General features: G+C 38.0%; 1 protein-coding gene across 1 annotated transcript in view; it reads right to left on the reverse strand.

Moving 5' to 3' along the window:
* SEMA3C (semaphorin 3C) overlaps positions 1 to 15,288 on the reverse strand; it is a 122,722-nt gene that overhangs the window by 17,547 nt on the left and 89,887 nt on the right. The window contains exons 11-12 of the mRNA XM_005243465.4: positions 13,080 to 13,224; positions 7,865 to 8,087 (exon numbers count right to left, since the gene is read on the reverse strand). Coding sequence (XP_005243522.1) covers positions 7,865 to 8,087; positions 13,080 to 13,224 — 368 coding nt within the window. The remainder of the gene's footprint in view (positions 1 to 7,864; positions 8,088 to 13,079; positions 13,225 to 15,288) is intronic.

Below are 15,288 nucleotides of genomic sequence, written 5' to 3' on the forward strand. Positions count from 1 at the left end.
TGCAGCATGTGCATGTGCCTGTGTATGTGTGTATTTATTTCTGCTCCTACTAAAGGGAATAACCCACTCACAAATATACACAGCTTAAGCCTAGTCTGCCTCTGCCTCTTTGCATCCTTTTATCAATGTCCTGTCCCTAACATTAAACTATGCCATACAAAATACTCTACCAAAAGTGCAGGAAGGAGTTGCAGCCTTTTGTGTTTTTTTTTTTTCCAGCTGCCTGCAGTGTCAACTACCTGTAACCCTGATGTACAGGGCACTAAGCATGTTGACAGTGACCTTACCTGCAAAGGAATGTGAGGCTGCTGAGCCTCTGAAGAACCGGTTTATTTCAATGATCCATTAGCACATGCCACACATTTAAAATACCTAAAATGTCTTCAGTCCTCAACCATTGTTCCGAGCTGGAATCAGAACCTGAGGGCAGATTTTATCCTGGGCATTGGCACAGAAAATAACGATAATGCCTGACGCCAAGTCCTTGTGTCCTAATAACCTTTTCTATTTGAAAAGTAAGTTCCTAACTTTTGTCACACCCCAACAAAATACACAGAGTTAAGGACTGTTTACTTGGGTATTCTCTCCCTTTGACTCAATATTTTACCATTTGCTTTGAGTCAGCTTTGTACTATGAGGGACAGGTCCTTGCAGAAAGGAGTGTTCCATTGTTTTAAAGGAAACTTAATACAAAGTTTAAAACAAATATTCATGTTATGGAAAGTAGGCAATAGAAAGCTGTTCATTTAATAAAATCATTTAAATCAAGACATTCCAATAGTCTGTACATATATATATATATACACTTTCAACAATACATGGCTTGTAGGCTATAGCCCTCCACCACTTCTAAAAATAGTTTTTCTGCTGTTGTTCAGCCTTTTCCTTAATAAATGAAAAGCAAATATTTGATCCCAAACAACACTTCTTATTCCTTTCTCAGTAGTACTGCTGTTTCCACTATAAGCGCAGTAGTTGACAAATCAAGTCATTTATATGTGTTCATGTCAGAAAGCTTACAGTACATCTGAGTTTCCGTGAAAATCTTATTTGTTTATTTCCTTTAATGGCAAAGGCAGCAAACTACATTCTCTGGGACAGAAGGAAGGTTGGAAGGGATGCAGCACTGTGTACTGCAGGAGAGATATGCAAAGTAGCAGTATCTGAGCTGTTTCCCAGTGTATTTCACAATAGATAATTTTTTGCATTGTAAACCAGGCATAAGAGATCACCAAACAAGTAAAATTTTTTCATGTGTAGGTCAATGTATGAAAGTGTAAGCTTAATTCTGTAAAAACTGTAAAAGTGAACAGGATGGTTTCCTTCACCATTTGCTTGTTACTTCCAGAAACTCACTTGAAAACAGTTCTACATTGTTATTATTTCATATGGCCACAAAAAAAAGCTATTCTGTCTCCAGAATATCAATCCACCACTAAAAAGCATGAAGTGAGGAGGCAGACTTATGCTTGCCAGTTCCCTGACTTTTCACCAGGAGCTGTCTCCAGCCCCACATCAACCCAGCAGTTTGTGAGTGGAGGGCAGGTGGACAAATGAGGAGTCTCCCTCAAGCTGATGGCAAGAGGGCACGAGCGACTCATAATGTTTTTCCATTTCAAACCTGCTTGAACAACTTCATGTTGATATGGCAGACAATGTTACCAAGATTGTGCTCCTTCTGAGAGGACTGAGAAATGGAAGAGCAAGGGAGGAAAGTGCTAACACCCTGTAGACTAAAAAACGGTGTAGAAAGTAGGCAGAGTGGGAAATAAATGGAGAAAGAGGGCACCCCAGTAAATGGTCCAAGGAAGGAAGAAGAGCCCAAAACCCAATAATAATAATAATAGTAATGATGATGATAATAATAATATACCTTGAAAGACAGGGCATGATTCTGGGCTAGTATTAAATCAGCTAAGCTTCATTGATACCAGTTGGACCATGCCTAATACACTAATTCCTGGTCTGGCTGACCATGGGCAGTGAAAAGACAAAGCTTAATGAACAGCAATGAAAAATACACAGGTGTTAGGCTGAATCTGTAGGTCTGAGTTTAAACCTCATTCTCTGAATTTTGACTAGCCTGTTTTTCCCCAGCTCTAAGTGAATAATGCAGTTGTCAGCACTGTGAGCCTCCAAGAGACTCAGGACCCATCTGCCCATGGCTGTGTCACAAATTGAACAACATATGAAACACCTGACCTTTCCACAACATAAAAAAAATGACTACAATGGACACCAACTGCTACTCTCAGGAGTTTTACAGAGAGGCTTCCTAAAGCAATCCCCCTCCCTGATGTTTCTGACATTGCTGGAGACTGTCTGAAAACTTTTCTCCATGTTGTACCCGTCATCCTAATGGCACCTTGATTATTTCTGGACTCTAATCTGAGTTGAACCTGATGCAAACAAATAACATTACAAAGAAAAAAGAAAGCCAAGAATTTGAAGAATGCTTAAAATCTCTCTGAGAATATGTTGAGGCTCAGCAGAGCCCTGGAGATGGTGACAGGTCAGCAGGCAGGGCTGAGAGCCAGTCCCCATGCTCTCTGTTGTCCTTAAGTGTCTGCTGTTAAGTCAGAGCTCCCACCATAGCCATCTAACCTCTCTACTTTATTTCACTCATCTGTCAAATGGGTGCAATTTTTTTCCAGTTCATAGTAATGCTGTGAAACTTTGTAAAATTCAATCTGTGTCAAAGAACAGAAAGACAGATAGAAATGTCTAATGAGCTTACACTTGAGGGCAAAACTTTCACATAGCCCCAGCAGCTTCGTCAAACTTTTGGGATACACTGTGAGCTCATTTGAACAAAAACTGAACAGGGGAAATGAAACAGGTGGAGGAACGTTTTCTTAACTTACACTTCTTCTTAAAAGGCTGTGAAAAAGCTTTGGATGAGTTGGTTGATGGAAGGGTTTGAATGACTCAGGCACTATGACCAAGAGGAAGAAGGAAACCCTGCCTGCCTCCTGTTGTGCCACTGTTGTGCAACATCATCTTCCCAAGCTCATAGTCATGAAGCTGCAGCCAGCAAATCCACGGGAAGCAAGCTTGCTCTTCTGACCAGATTATCTCTCTCGGTTTGAATCTGTAGCTCATTACATGATTTTGGCTATTGCATTACTGGAGGCTACCGTTGTCAACAAGGGTTAGACAGCCATCATGTAACACCATGAAAACGAGTATTACAGCCTTATGTTCTGAAAGCACTTACTGTGTCCAGACTTTGAAAACAAGTGTTGCATCAGAGAAGAAAAGATAATAAGAAACACTGATCAACCTCATGCCACGTCAGATGCATGTGGTCCACATTAATCATCTGAATAAGCCACACTGAAGTCTGAAGTGCCTTTTCACGACAGTAACTTAGATCTCTTTCCACTAAAATATATCCTATCCTGATAGAAAAGTTTGAAAAAAAATCCTACTGGTGCCCATGGCTGTTTCATGTACCCAGGTTTGACACAGACATTTAAATATTTTCATAACACCAAGAGCAATAAATCCCCCCCATGCATAATCTTTTGGTTGTGCAATCTGTGTGTACTTTGACCGAAGGCTTTCGTACTGCAAGCAGTAGGTGGCATGCTTAAAAAATAAATATTAATCTCAGGAAAATGTTCTCATGCTGTTTTACTGCTGTTCTTAAAATTCAGATGGAAAACAATCTACCAAAGGATATACAGAAAATATTGAAAACTTAGGTTCTTTAGATATAACTGAAATGAGTACAGTAACTACAGTAAAACTCTAGGGTGAATCAAAATCTTCAGGACTAAGACCTGGCCTGCCACAGAAGTGGGATAATTGAAACAGAACTCTACACCCAGATTCCTAAACTGAGTACGTTATTACTCATTGCATGGGGGAAAAAGTATCATCAGCATCGCCTCTGTCAAATATGCAAATGAATGATTACATTCTATCCAAGAAAATTACCCCTCAGGCTTCTGTTTGGGAAGACGAGGTGTACAGCACTGCTCTCTACCATTTAAGACTTGCTCCTTACTGTAAATCAGGTCATTTCAGAGGCTGGTGAAGAGATCCATTTGGGTGCACTTAACACAACTAGCAAGTTGTATTAAGAGCTTTGGGAGTCTTCACATTGAAAAGCATAGGGAAAAGAGGAGATTGTTATCATTTGAAAAGCAGGTGGGATGCTACAAGAACAATGTCTGTCCCTGGCATTTATTTTGTTAGCTATGTAGGCACAGGAGGGAGAAAAGCAATGTATTAACTCTGGGCACGGACCAGCCCCTGTGAGCTCAGCACTTTTGTCAAAGGGTGCAAAGGAAACACTACATTTAGTTCACATTAAAGTGAAAAAATGACACAGCTGCCTATACCCTCCCATGCCATGGCTACATGACGAAAACCACTGGGGCTCTCAGAGCTGTATACTTCTGTTATTCTTCACTTGCATTCAGGAACTGATTTATTACCAAGGCTACAGAGGAGGAAGAGAGGAAAAGCTAAGCATTTTGTGTGCTTTGCATCTGGCAAGACATAAACCACTCCAATTTCAAGCATGAGACAGGTCACTGACAGTGACAGACATGACTGGCAACATCTCAGTTCAGCAGCAGTAACTCATCATCTGAGCTGAGTGTAATTGTCACCAGGTGTCAAGTCCCATTGTCTCCGGCTGTGGGGCTCCAGGCTCCCAAGGAAATTATCACATGAAATTCTCCTATACAATGTGGTTTTTGCATTTGCTGGGATGAACTGACACCAAAGCAAATCCCCTCTGCATTTCTTTTGACAGTTAATATCTCTATCGAATCCTCTTGAGTCTCACAGAAAGCAAAGAACAAAGAAAACAAGTTTCTCCTCTCAGTGGCTGAAACTCGATCACTTTTATTTAAAAGGGCCAAGAAACGCAGCAACTTACATTGCACCAGTTTCTCCTGAGGAAGACCTTGGAAGCTATTAATGTTCTGTGCCCTGCTCAGGAAGAATAATGCCTTCCCTCTAACTAACTAGAAAGGAGACAATGATCCTTGTCTTCAGTGTAATGCAGAACATAAAGTAATGAATATAAAATCTCAAGAGCTGCAGTTTACGTATTTGATCCATAATGGATCCTGTGCTGATACACAGAAGAGGATTAACAAAACATAAGATCAGGCTGAGGTATGTTAATGTTTTTAATGCATCATAAGTGTACTTGTGAGGCCATACTGATCACTTGAAAAGAGCCAGAAGCTAATCAAAGTATGAAATGAAATTACCTGTATTCAACTCTTGCAGAATTATTAAAATGCTACATGTCAGTATTGTGATTTCATGCACATATCAAAATATCAATACATTTCCAGTATTAACTTTCACTGCTACATTAAAAATCCCATATTGGTTGGACACTTATACGTCTTTATCTTTTCCATGAATCATTAGTAGAATTTTCCTCCAATCAACATTACATGTTTATAGAGCATTTTAAAACAATGGCAGCACTATATAAAAAAATTTATAAAATACTCATTTGAAAGATCCTTACTAGCCTACCAAGCTATTACTCTGGCTAAACACGGTGATTTAGCAAGAAATAAAGCTAATACAAAACCAAACCTTCTCTTTTACTAAGTGTTCTTGTGGAGTTGTGTAACAGTAGTAGGGACAATATCTATTAACACTTCTGCTATTTCTGTAGTCATGAACAAAGACTCTTTTCTTTACTTCTGTAAGAAGGGTGGAAAATGACCCTAAAAGGTCCCAAAGTCAAGAACAGTAGCTGCATTAGTTAAACTAAAAAGAACATGTGGTTATGTGTTGCAGGGAGCGGGGGAGGGGAACTCATCTCAGGAAGAAAACCCTGTCCTAATTAGCTTAATTTGGTAGTTTCCAATGACTCTGCACGTAGGATCAAAGAGATCTTCAAGAAAACCTTAAAACTTATTTATCAACAGCCAACCAAGAAAACAAAAATACCCAGATCAAAACCTGATGAAATTCCCAGTGGAATTCATTACCCAGAGCTTCCTTCTACCCTGACTACGCCTTATGGTATACCAAGCATTCGGAGTACAGTAGATGGTGACCTGGTAAATGTTTAATGTAAGAACCTGAATTAAGTGTTTCTGTTTTCCTATTTTCTTTCCCTGAACTATAGAAACCAGTAGGCTGGAAGAGGCCTCCAGAATTCACCTGGTCCATCCCCCCACTCAAAGCAGGTCCAATTAGAGCAGGTTGCTCAGGGCTCTCTCAGGTTGGGTTTTGAATCCTTTGAGTCCCTGAGGATGGAGAATTCACAGCCTCTCTGGGCCCTTGTTCCAAAGTTTGATCACAGTGATGGTAAAGACCTTGTCTGATCGCAATATTCCACATTGTAACTTGTGTCCAATCCCTTTCACCCTGATGCCGAGCACCTTGAGAAGAGTTCAGATCTGTTTTTCCCCCTTCTCATTCCATAGCTGTCAACGGCAGTAAGGTCTCCCCTTAGCTTTCTCCAAATAAACCACATTCTCTCAGCCCTTTCTCACACGTCACATGTTACAGTCCCTCAACTGATCTTGTTCCGTTAGGTCAATGTTTTCCTTGTACTGGGGAGCCCACAACTGGACAAAGTACTCCTGACAGGAGCTGAATACAGGGGAAGAATCCCTTCCAGCAACTTGCTGGGTGAATATGTGTCTGCTAATACAGCACAGTACGCAGTTGGCCTCCTCTGGCACAAGGGCACCCTGCTGATTTTGATAGCTGGGAAGGTTTTCCTAAGAAGAGTGAAGAGAGTTCCTTTTAGTCCTGCCCCTATAGAAGCCTGACATTCTTGAGAGGTTTTTTAGCCCCAGCTTCCTAAATCTATTATAACGGATGGTTATTCCCAGCCCCATGCGAGTTTGTTGGCAGACATAGTTATTCTACAAGCGGAAAACAACCAGGACCCCAATAATATGTGAACCATAAAAGCAATGCAAGCCATCTCTGTAATTATTTTCTGATGTTCAGAGATATAATTTTTCAGGAGTTCTTTTCCTTTGTTCTACTTCAAATCATCTGTAGTAAAAAAGATTAGCCTTTGTGCCTATCAACCTATAATGCCCTGTTAAACCCGTGGCAGTTTCAGATGTGTATGAATCCTAGGCTCTAGCCAGAGTACCACTCCGCTTGTCTGCTTCAATCAGAAGAGTTTGATTCATATCTGAATATATTAAAAAGTCAAAATTGATCTGTATGAGAATCACCTGACTGTTCCCTACAGATTCAGAAGCGTAACACCAGATTCAAAACTGATGTAACTAAACCCAAAACATAGGTTATATTAAATAGAAATTGTTTTAGAAAACTTAGATCAAATTCTCTGTGTCCACTACTGCTAGGACTCCAACCATTGGTTTTTTTTTCTCTCTGTTAAGTACTTCCATATTTTTACTTTTTTTTTGCGGAGTTATTTCTGCCTTTCTAACATCCTGATCAGATTGCATTTTTCTTCAGAAGTAGCTTACACAGCATATATTAAAAAATGATGATGAAAGTATACAAAACAACACAGAGCCAGATTTTGGTATTTTTCCTTATGTTAGAGAGAACCAAATTCTAACGTGGAATCATGTTGCAGACAAACCACATTCAACAGAAGTATTATAATTTAGATCAAATACAATATACACTAGTGTTGATTGCTGTCTCAAATAAAATTCCTATCAATACATTGTATCTCTTGCACATAATTAACATCTATAGTAAATATAAAAATTCACAGAGATTAAAAAGAACATAATTTATGGATTTCTATAGACATTTCTGTAGATAGCAAATATGTTTAAATAAAATTTTCTGAAAGCTGTAAATTGTAAAGATTGGAGTTCATTGCAAATTACAATGCAATGGCGGAAACTGACTATTGCCAAGTTTGTCTTACCTGTACCAAGAAACAAGACGTGATACCTTCCGTCAGCAGCACTCACTCGATCCACAGCAATCTTTGTATACTTGTAGTCAGCTCCTATCCTGATGATTAATGGCCTCTTGTGTATAGGGTAAATGGGATTAAACATCAAAGGGTGATTCCTGATGAAGGTCACAACATCATCTGGAAATTCTTTGGTTGTCCGCATATTAGGTGTGAAGGCTCCTCCCGGACACTGTAAGAAACATGCACAGTAATGCTTAACAATACTTACCACCTTTCAGAGAGCTTTCATTTCCAAGTCATTTACAAATATTGACAGATAGTTGACAAAGTAAGTTCCCAAAAGAGCACTTCAGACTCTGACTGGAAGTAATAATGTTCCAGTAATGGGAATGAAGTGCTTGAACAGCTATGCTTTGAACTCCTGTCAGCTCCAATAATGCAAACACAGACATACTTTTGCACCTTCAAAACCCAGTTTAATGCAAAGATCCATACTTCTAGGCCTATTAGCACATCGTTAATGCTTCCAAACCACCTGTTAAAAAAAAAATAATATCCAAGTGGTTGGTAATGAAAGACACCAAACTTTTGGAACCTGTTTATTACAGAATTAGTACAAAGGCAAAAGGTAAAATCTGATACTTAACTGTAATTTTGTCAATATCCCTCTAGTCATTATGTTGATTATGAGATGGTGAAAAGGCTTGTGACTCATCTTCATTTGAAAAAGCAATAACATAGAGTTGATGAGGGGGTCCCATGAGAACTCATTAATATCTAAGAAGATTGACCATTTGCAGGATTTTGTCTATGCTTTGCCCTACGCCTGAGAAATAACAGAGGTCCATGAATACTCTGGATGCTTCTTTAAATGTAATGAAGAACCATTCAAATAATCAGCCCTGAGGCATTCTGGACCTCATGAGGAAATAAAAACAATCTTAGAAAACTCTAGTGTTTTCTGAGAGTGAAACTAGAAGACGACTGTGGGAAGTAATCAGGAGATACGTCAGTAACTGGTACAATGCTCTGAATGTTCCTATGGTAATTTACATTACTTTTTTTTTTTTTTTTTTTTTTACAGCTACCATTACTGCACTTCTTATTGCTGCTCCTGAGCTTTCATTTTCCCCCTTACCAGATTTCTGAACCATGAAACTCTCCTCAGAGTATTGGAGCTATTCAGAAATGTTTCAACACAATATTTTTCCAATTGGAAAATGTTGATTTTTTCAATATGAAGCATTTAATGGAAACTTGTTTATTTTGATGAGGACCATTCTTACATCTAGGATGGAATTTCTGGTCAGAACCACAGACACAAAAATAGCTAGCAGCTTAGGGAAGATTTACCTTACCTGACTTCTAATGTCTCAAAGTCAGGCACTTATTCTTAGTTAGCCATCTAGGTTTCCTCTGTAGTCAGTAATTTAGACTAGATGCCCTGCTTTTAGATGGCTAAAATTACATAAAATGAATCATACTCTGAGAGACTAGGAAATTCACTGGGGATGTGTGAGTCATGTGTCCAACCTACCTGATGTGAGCAAATGTTAGCATCTGGGTCTTCACCTCCCAAGGGATCCCTCTAACCACCAGGCAGGAGTGCCTATTCTGCCCTTGCTGCTAAAAGCTGTTCCATCTCGTGCACCTAATAAACTATTCATTGGGCAATACCAAGAACCAAGTAGAGAGGGGACTGCAGCCTGATACCAAGCTTTAGAGTAATCATTTGGCTCAATTTGGATTTAATTATTTATACAAAGTAGAACAGCTCTGGTAGGAATTCTTTATAAGAGACTGCTCTGGCATCAGTTACCCTTAGGAAGGAGAACTGGAGCTCAGCTCTCTCTTCTCATCTGACAATTGATTCTTCCGGACTCATTTATCCTGAAGGTTTTGGTTTGGTTCTCATTAGGAATTACACTACGTGCTAGCCCTCTAAAATTGCTCACAAAACGGAATTATTATCTTGTTTGCTTTACTCCTTCCCTCTGTGGCACTTTCATCCACAGTCTTCCAGGAAATGTAAGGAGCTATCTGCTAAGATTAGCCACAACTGCTGAAAAAAGAACTGTGTTCATAAATCTGTGGGCTACTAGCAAGATTACTTTGTAGTGATCTGCCAGACCCCAGTTCCCCTCCAGAGGGATTCTGTTTCATGAGCAGTTCAAATTAAACTTTCCTGTCCTGCATAACTCACTTAAAAGACGACTTTCTCTGATACTTTCTATCCTTCCATGCTTGACTTGGAGATCCTAAGACCTTTGACTGTGACTTCCTGCAAAAATGTCTGTGCTACTTACTCCAATATGTTCCTAAAAACTTGTATCATTCTGAGCAAAGCTTTACCAAACATCTTTAATCAATTAATTCTTTGGCTACCCCCCATATAAACCAGCGACAAGCAAAAGATGTTACTGAAGAACAGTATAAGCTCTCCCTTTCCTGAAGGGATTGAATGTGTATCCTTCACACCTCATTCAAGGACTTGGCTACATGATACTTATGTTCACAGTTGATCATCATGCAGTTAGATCGCAGAGTGAAACAGAATTCTTTAATTTACAGCATATTTCCCAACTGCAGGTACAAATACTATTTCTGTAAACTCTGAAAAATGGAAACTATCCTGAAACATCACTGATTTTAGTAGCAAGCTGCCAATTATGTAATTTTTTCCCCCTTTCTTTTTCCGTAAGTAAGTTTTGCTTGTGGAGAAATAAGAAACCATTGGTATTTAGTGAAGGGCAGCCAAATACTGCAGAGCTGATTACAGCCAAATGAACGTATTGCTTTATTTAATCCTACTGAAGCTATACTGAAGCCTCTTCACTGTTTATTCAATGTACTGCAACACAATGAACATTGATTTCTGTCCAGAGGTTTAGTACGAATATCTCTTTAGGCAACTGTAAAGTAGGATTTTCCATGTCATATAAAAAGACATCCCTGTCTAGTCCAACACCCCAGAAATTGTGAAAAAAGTACATTCCTGAGGAAAAAGGTTTATGCCTTATAGCCTGCAAGCATGGTTATTCAAAGTTAACTCTTTAAACACAAATTCCGAGCAGCAAAAAAAATCCCCACGTCCCAGTTTTTACGGATGCTTTGACATAAGTGAAAAATAAGTTTGTGGCATGGATTTAAAAGTGGAAATTTGGGGCAGTGAAATGAAAGCAAAGCTAAACAAGTCCCAGTTTAGAAAACATACCTTTAAGATACTGTGTTGTGCCTGAATTGTGAATAAGCACAGAAAAGTCACTGATCAGAAAACCAGCAATGATCATCTTAAAAGAATATCTTTTTTTAGTTGTTTTTTTTTTGAGCCATGATCTAGGAATTTATCTTCAAATACAGAGCTCACTGGCACATCTGAAAAATTAAGATAATTTCTGTCACCCTGTTAAATCCAAATCTGTTTGGTTTTTTTTTCCCCCTTTCCGTTATGCTGCCCAATTTATTTAGGCCTATCTGGAACACCTCATAAGCCTCCATGAGGCAAACCAAAAAAAGCAGGGCAGTGGTTGAGGAAACACATACAAATACAGTATTCTGAAGCAGCAAGAAACTCTGAAACTCTGAAATGTGACTCACCAAAAAAGCGTGAAACTTCCCATTTAAATGAACCATTTATTTTCTTTTTTTAAGTTTAATCTTGAAGCCTTAGTGAACTCATGAAATTACAGCTGTATGAATTAATTGTAAAGAAAGAATAATGCTAGCATTACACCTTAGTGGAGTATCAGATATTGATTAGCTAATTTTAGAGATCTGGGAACAGAAAGTCCTAAATCCTATAGCCAGTAATAACTGTACTACAGTGTCATGAAGAATTGTGTGAACAGGGAGAGCTATTCTATGTATCTGAGCATTAGTGTATGAGAGAAAGGACAAGATCTACAGCTCAAAGATGGATATGAATAAAATAGTGATATGGTTAAAGGTTCTTGCAGTGACTTGCAAAATTAAAATAAAATTTCATTTCCTGTGATAAATGGAAAAGCAACAAAGTGTTCATCTAAAAAAAAAAACCAACTACATTGCTGAGAGATGATTTATCATTCTGTGCATACTTATTTAACTCTAATACTTAGGATATTGTAAGAAGACTTCATAGGAGTCAACAAAAGTCCACACTTCTGTACTTCATTTGGCAAATATGGATTTAGAGAAGATGTTAGAGAAAGTTCATACATTCTTCATTAAAGCTGGTAATATTGGACTTCATACTTTGATAAAACTGAATTAAGAGTAGTGCAAATAAGTAAATAGATAAATAAAGACATGATTGCATCAACAGCAATTTTTATATACCATAAAGGTGAAAAAAATATGTTTAAAATCTTTCATGAGACATCTTTGTAAAACCTGGAAACAGAGCTAGCTCCAGTTGTGTCGAGAATTTACTGGAAGATGATTACCACCCCTGGTAATGAAGTAATCAGTTAAAGAGAAGATCCCCCTTGCCACAGTAAAAAAGCTGGTCCCTTGTAATCTATATGTCAGATGGACTGAGAGATTGGGGGTGAAACTGAAAGATGACAACAAGGCATGAGGCACAAAAGCATGAACAGCAGATGTTTGCACAGCAACAAAAGTAAGTCCTGAAAAAATTTCAAGACATACAAAAAGCATTCTTAACAAGGAGGACTACTATAAGCTGACTGCCATGAAAACACATCTATTTCCACATCTCTCTTCTAAGACTTAGTACCTGATGGGGTATCTGACCTAGTCAAATGACAAGTCCCAGAAGCCTTCTTCTACTACATCTCCCAAGCATCCTAGCAGAGATGCAAAACCCTAAAGAACTATGGAAATTCCATACAGATTGAAGACAGACTTACAGACATTTAATCTGACTGTAGATCACACTCACAATGCTGTCTTTGTATGTTTATTTATTTTGGTATCTTTTGCTCAAACAGACACACTAATGCAAATGTACATGTAAACAAAATTAATGGCATCTAATTTAATAATTCTTACACCTTTTCAGCAGAAAGAGCAAGAATGAATAACATTTTGAATGACTTAATTCTTTCTAGAAGATTTCCACATACCATGTGATTTGTATGGCAAGCAATTAAAATTGTTCTGAACTGTAACTAAGCGTCACAGTCACATACAGTCCATTCTTCTGGAATAAACAATATTTATTTATGTATTAAAGAAAGACGAGCAATTGGCAAGTCTGCACAAACATCTTTGTACTTACGGTGCCAGGTCGTGGGTATGGAATTCTGCCCTGATATGGAATCAGCTGGTGGTTTGGGCCCTCCTTGTGTGCAAACGGCCCGTTGAACACGGTCTGGATGTCGGACAGATGATATACACACACAGCTGAGCCTTTAAATATGGAGCTGGAAGACAGCAGGAAAAAGTTAGTACTGCAGTTTGCCAACTTTTGTATAGCTTTTCCATCATTTTGCATGGTCCAATGATGAAAGGTACATCTATTATATATAATATACAATTTATATTATATATTTAATATGATTTAATGGTTTTATAGCATGGATTTAATACATTTAAAATCAACTAACCTAGCTTCCCAATATACACCATTACTCCTTAAGACCCAGCACCTTTTGAACAGTGAACTGAAAAAATAGGGAGGAAGGTACTACCCTGCTGGTGGAATAAGAAATTTCCTAATATTGAATATAAAAGAAATATAATCTGGCCCCAGTTACATCAGTAGCAAAAATATTGCTGACTTCAGTGAGACAAGAGTTTTATAAACTTTGTTCTGCCAAGCTCAGCACAGGTTTCCAGAAGTGCCTACTAGTATATCAACCACAAGACCTCCATGAGCATCCTAAAATACACAGCTAAAATATTAGTCCATCCAGCACAACGACAATTAGTTAAATTATTACAATCACTCGCCAGCTGTTCTAAGCAAAATGAGGACAGGTTGTGGCTGTAAAGGAATTACTCCTATACAGTCCTCAAATCCACCCACAAAACTGGTCTTAACAAATACCCCTTCAAGAGGGTTGAAGTTTGATGCTTCCTGAGAAGAACCCAAGGGGTCATCTATAAGAAGGGCATGTTTTTTCCACCACTCTGGGTTCAGCAATGGTCACAGGTGGTTGCAGGCAACATAAGCCCCAAATGGCCTCCACCACCCTGTGATGAAGGGCACCAAGCAAGTAATTTCCAGAGTGATGTTGAGGCTGACTGCAGTGAATTAACTCCTTTTTTTTTTCTCTCATTACATGTAAAGTTTGAGATATTCATCTAAACAAAGTGGAAACTTCCGTCTAAAATCTGCCTGATGTTACCTGTAGGACGAAGATAATCCAAGCAACTTTCTGCTTTCAATTGAAGAAGAAAAAAATGACTCCAGAAAAAAACTGAAGACATTACACACAGTGTCTAAACAAGTGAAGTGCAATCCACATTGCTCTCAGCTATATATGCATTAGTAGGAGGAACCTTTTAGATAGATTATGGTATTTGTGGAAATTTTATTAGGTATTAATAGGTTTTAATAAATGTATTTGGTCTTTCCAGATGTTTTATGTTAGACTTACAGCAGATTATACCACTAAAATTATTTGCTTCAATATTACTTGGTTTCCTTCTGTACAGTTTAGATAAAAAACCTAATAGTTATTATTTGCTGGGATTTTTCTTTCTTGATACTTGGTATGAGTTGGAGGTCTACAGAGATGAAGATAAAAGAACTGTAAAGGAGTAAAAATCCTTATGATTGCTGTATTTATCTAGGTAATACATTCAATCCATACTTGAACAAAGAGAAAGAAAGTATGGACCATGTGGTTCATGGTAACAGAAATGCATGAGTGTAAAAACTTCAATATATAGAGAAATCAGATTGAAAGCCAGGAAAAAGTGAAGTTTTCTCTTTGTTGTCACCTTATATGGTCCTGTGATTCAAACCTCATTTCCACTGCAGAAATGCCAGCAGAATTAGGTAAAAGTGTTTCCAGTTCAGGCATGTTGCATCCACAACCTAATCATAAGTGTGGTTTTACTGCTAAACATAACCTCAGCATTTTCTCTTTCTGTGCAGTAGGAATCATAAAACATAGACAGCACCAGCTGCTTACAAGTTATGGGATTCTTTTTTTCCCAATTAAGTATCATAAAATCATATTTTCCTGGCTGATTCACATATTTGAGAAAGCAGATCCCTGGATCCACATGAAAAAAGACAGAAAAGCATATCGGGAAAAAGTATTTTTTCATGCCAGGATTTTTTTACTAGAAATTTCCATTAAAGGCAATTATTATTAAAGGAATTATTAGTAATAAGTTAAATAATTTGCTAATTTTATCAAATAAATTAAATGATTTTTTAAAAAGGCAGAAAAAGCTCTTTGAAGGTAAGTAATAACAGCTAAGTAATACAGGATAGCATATCAGAGATCAGTCAGCAGTAATTATTTCTAATC

The sequence above is a fragment of the Falco peregrinus genome, chromosome 6 (assembly GCF_023634155.1).
Source record: "Falco peregrinus isolate bFalPer1 chromosome 6, bFalPer1.pri, whole genome shotgun sequence".
Taxonomy (NCBI): Eukaryota; Metazoa; Chordata; class Aves; order Falconiformes; family Falconidae; genus Falco; species Falco peregrinus.